The sequence below is a fragment of the Conger conger genome, chromosome 1 (assembly GCF_963514075.1).
Source record: "Conger conger chromosome 1, fConCon1.1, whole genome shotgun sequence".
NCBI classification, from domain to species: Eukaryota; Metazoa; Chordata; class Actinopteri; order Anguilliformes; family Congridae; genus Conger; species Conger conger.
In genome coordinates, this window is record NC_083760.1 from 19,800,052 (window position 1) to 19,804,827 (window position 4,776).

General features: G+C 39.7%; 1 protein-coding gene across 1 annotated transcript; it reads right to left on the minus strand.

The window, feature by feature from the left end:
- Positions 1-265: 265 nt before the first annotated feature.
- On the minus strand, positions 266-3,468 carry siva1 (SIVA1, apoptosis-inducing factor). Its single transcript, XM_061262980.1, has 4 exons — positions 3,176-3,468; positions 2,024-2,215; positions 921-1,071; positions 266-481 (listed from the first exon to the last, which is right to left on the minus strand). Exons 1-4 carry the CDS (start codon positions 3,294-3,296, stop codon positions 433-435), a joined length of 513 nt encoding a protein of 170 aa, XP_061118964.1. The 5' UTR covers positions 3,297-3,468; the 3' UTR covers positions 266-432.
- Positions 3,469-4,776: the final 1,308 nt, after the last annotated feature.

Genomic DNA, 4,776 nt, shown 5'->3' on the forward strand with positions numbered 1-4,776 from the left:
TCAAATTTCAGTTGCTCTGACCTGGCAGGACTGACATGCATTCACCGTACTGTACTCGGTTGAAGACTTGTTCAAATGCTTTAAATAAATAAAAAAACCATTACCATAAATATGTAGGCATAGACGATAATGCAAGTGTATTGGTTGGGAAAAACAAATGTATATGCATTGAAATTTGAAAACAAGGGGTCTGGGAATATTGCACAATAGCCCAGCAATATTTGTGCAAAATCCCAACTGGATAGAACTTCAAGACGACACCAACTTTCAGGATGTTTCATACAAATTTATTAAAGAAACCTAAAGTATTTACAAAAGGTAAGTGTACAGTCATGCATTAAAAAACAATTTTACAGAAATAACAGGTTAAAAAAACCCAAAACAAATATCTGGCACAATGACAGCTCATCCCCTTCATGTCCTTTTATTTGGCTACGCTGAGCAGTCACAGCATAGCACTCTGTCATACCGGTCACTGTAACTGAGAAAGGACAAAGATATTTCAGACAACATTTATACACCTGGACTTCAACATATACAACCGGTTTCAGGTCTTATCCCGGACTGAATTCAGTTTTGTATGGAGAGTCACCAATTTAGTCAAGGACTAAGGCTTAATCTGGGTTTTTGAAACTGGCCTAGTCAACTATGCAGCAAACAAATATTAACATTGAGCAAAACGGTCAATTCTGTTTCCGTTCATTGAATCACAGAGCTCTAAAACCAACACCTTTTGAAACTTGATCATATGGTCACACTCATTAATGCGGCACACATAAAACACAATTCAGAATGAAGGCTAGGGTAGACCTGGCCATGAGAATGTTCTAGTAAAAACTGGTGAAGTGTGACCAATGGAAAGGAGTTTGCTGGAGCTGGAAGCAGCCTTGAGAATTTCCTGCAAAGGCAACGATACTTACTCTACAATCGTGCAGACTGAGCAGCAGAGGCCAGAGCAGTCGCTGCACTGCCTGATGCAGGACGGGCAGACCGAGCGGTCGCACTGCGAGCACGCCTTCTTCCCCGTGCCTTTCAGACAGACACAGCATGCTGCAGAAGTCCTGGGCGTATCTAAGCCAGGAACACGCAACACAGTGAATCCGCGATATCCTCGACACGCAGAACATGTTCGCATCCACTTAGCTGCACTCAGTTACTTGGTGATCCATGGCATTACATTCATGCCTCAAGGCAAGCAAATAGAAATTGAATGGGTTTCATTTTTGCTTTTGCCCAAATGAAAATAGGAAATTGAGTCACTACATATTCCCTGCAATGCAGTCAAAAATAAATAGTGGTTCTTGTGTAGGGAGTAGTTTACTAATTTAGTCAGCTAGCAAATTTGTAAACTCGAAAAAGCAGTCAACGTTTCACAGAAACATAACATTAAAAAGTACATTGCGCAAATCAACAGAAGCCAGCAATGATGAAATCGCCCAAATATCAGGCGCAAGTGAGTCATCCAAACTGATTTGTTGGAGGGGCACAAATAACTACACTGAAAACTACTTCCTGCCCAGTGTCAATTTAAAATGAAACATTGCCTCTGTGCACAACATGTTTATTAATGCGAACAGGTGTTCATTTAAAATGCTATGGCCAAATATAATGCGAAAGGAACAAGTACCAAATTAGTATGAGGGCGGCATGGTCCTTCTGATCACATTGATACAGTACTGGGTAAAAGTCATAGGCAACACTAATCTTTTTAATATAGCCAGAAGCAAGCAAGACAGCCAGTCAGCAAAATAGCTGTGGCAAGTTCTCCAATAGGTTTGGTACAACCCATCTTATAAAACTGCAGGACTGTGTAACCAAGAGAACTGATGCCATTTTAAAAGGTGAAAGGTGGTCACAACAAATACTGATTTAAAGTTTTTAAACCATTCATCTGCTTGACAGATGTTATTTTACATGTGCCTTTTGCACAGTACCGTACATGGGAAGGCCATCCACAAATTTAATTTGTTCATCTAAAGTAAAATGAAAGGTCCAGTACAGGCTTTGGAAAAACTGGTCTCACCAGCATCAGGGCCAGTTCTTCTCAGCTTGCCATCCAATCCAATCATGGTCTGTCCTCGCAGCAGGGTCCGATTCTCGGTAATCACACTGGGACCTGCCGTTTCAATACAAGACTGGTTCCCTTCACCATCCAGTTTCCATATTGTCCCAATGACAGCTTTTGCACCATTGAAGAGCAAATTCTTTGTCTTCTCTGGAAAGAAACAGAACAAAAACAAGAAATTTTGAGCAGCTAGTATGCTTTGAAATGACAACTGAGGTGCGAACTGAAATTCATCACCGCCGTATTTAACGTTAACCTAACGTACACAGAATACTTTCTGATTCAAGGTCCGAAACAAGGACTCCATAATGCACAGTGGTAATCCTTCGTGAAGATCGTCTGAACTGAATAACCACCACAGTTTATATAACTGAATGGCCTTGGCCAGAACCAAGTTAGCTAACGTAACAAGGAACAATTTTAACTCCGATAGCTAATTAGCCTATATGCAACTATGCTACCTAAATACAAGTAAATTAGCATCTTGAGTTTTGGAATATTAGCCAGCTAACATTAGCTGAAGTTAACCAAGTCACATTAATACCGATGACATGCCTTCACTTCACTTGCTAGCCAACAAATCATTAAGAAATTAGCTAGCTGGCGTGAATTGCTAAACTAACACTGGGACAACGACCCAAAAATTACAATTGCCAAGTAGCTGCTTGACGTTAGGTTGCTAGCTAGCCAACAAGCAATCAAGAAATGAACGTTGTTAGTTTAGGAAGTCAAGTGTTAGCAAGTCCGTTAACTACAGTTAAGTTGGCTAGGTAAACTGAGCTATTGGGACATCGAATATAAATGCCCATTATCAAGTAACTTGACCAACTACGTTAACTTACCGAGCCAACATGAAATAATTCTGCCAAATGTTAGCTAGCCAGCCAAGTTAGCTTTGGAAAACACCAAGCCTGTGGGGGTATCAGCGTTAGGCAACTTTAAAGATGTTCAACATTAGCTATTGGTGCCTTTGGGAGGACAAACACAATCAAATATGGTATCATAACGTTAGCCAACTTACACAGCTCGCCTTTTCACTAACTTAAAAGTATTTTTAAAACGAATAGTCAGTTGGTAGGGATCGCGTATAATAAGCGTTAGCAAACAAACCGTAGATTTCTTGTCTGTACTTGCTTCCAAAGACTCCGTGGTGGTTCATTTCCTTTTGGCCGACATGAATTTTATACTGGGAAGAGAAAGTTTCTTCGAAAGGATAAGATCTCTTAGGCATTTCAAACTGGTAAGCTACTGCTGCCAAATATGATTTAAACACGGCAAACAAGCTTTGCCTAACCAGCCAGATAAGTCAATTGTTTCGACGTTCCACAAGATCGGAGGAGGAATATTCCAGCTACCGTCCTTGGTTTTCGCGCGAAATCGGCTAATCAAACTTTAACCTCCAACCCTGAGACGTCACATCATTTACTTCCATAAGCACGTGCACATACTTAGGATATGCATGACAATACTTTTCACTTTGAGAGTTAGTAGAAAGTGAGAGCTAACTTACTTCAATTTCTTGTTTACACGTATTCAATCAATATGATATTCTGTCGTTTTTGACAGAAAGTCTTGAGTTAGGGTTGATGGCAACAAGCACAATAATTTTTTAAAAGTTTGACAAAATAATGCCATTCAGTAGAAATATGCTTGTTGATCTGGGGCAAGACCCATCAAAAAAAAAGCCTATAACCAAGACCTTGTGAAGCATAACACAGAAAGTCACCTTAGTACAAAAGTACATCATTTATGTTGTTCGGTTGTCTTGTGTTGTTTGTTGAGACATAATTTATTTATTGGAGGCATGATGTAGGCTTTTTCCTGACTAGGCGAAATAGATTAAGAGATAGATTAAGTGGAATAGTATAGTCAATTCCTGCGAGATCCTTTTTCGTTGGGCCTGTTCCACTTCCTTTCCTTGTAGTTAACACAGCAGTACTGGGGTGAAGACAGTGACTGGTAGACCTATCTCTCACACAGTAATACCCAAACCAATTTTTTGGTATCCTTTTGGTTTCTGTTGTATTGTCAGGGGCGACCTGTAGCATAGTGGTTAAGGCAAATGACTGGGACAGGCAAGGTTTGTGGTTTGAATCCCAGTGTAGCCACAAGTCCGCACAGCCATTGGGCTCTTGAGCAAGGCCCTTAACCCTGCATTGCTCCAGGGGAGGATTGTCTCCTGTTTAGTCTAATCAACTGTATGTCGCTCTGGATAAGAGCATCTGCTAAATGGCAATAATGTAATGTAATGTAATGGAGTCTTGGAGTTTGTTTCCTTGGGTTCTGTATCAATTTAAAGATATACAAAAATGGAGATTTATTTTATAGGTGGTGCAGGCAGTTAGTCTCACTGTTGAGACTGTGGGCTTTTCAGCACAAGATGATTACAGTTTGTTGTGTTGTTACAAGAACATGGTTTTTTTCCAGTGTAATTCTATAGTTTTGAAATCAATACGTTACATGTTGCAAGTACTTGTCCTGTGTCATTTGAGCAATTCCATGTCAATACAAAATGTATGCAGCGATTTCTGTCACCCATGTTTCATTGTGCAGACTGTCTGAGATGTTGATGAAAGTCTTGATGGGAATGGTATTAAATGCCAAATCAGAACACAAGTTTGGCAAGTCAACAAAAAAAAAAAAAACTTGAAAAAAACTGAGATTAATCTATTTTAATTTCATTTTCACAATAAACAAAAGTTACCAAAGAA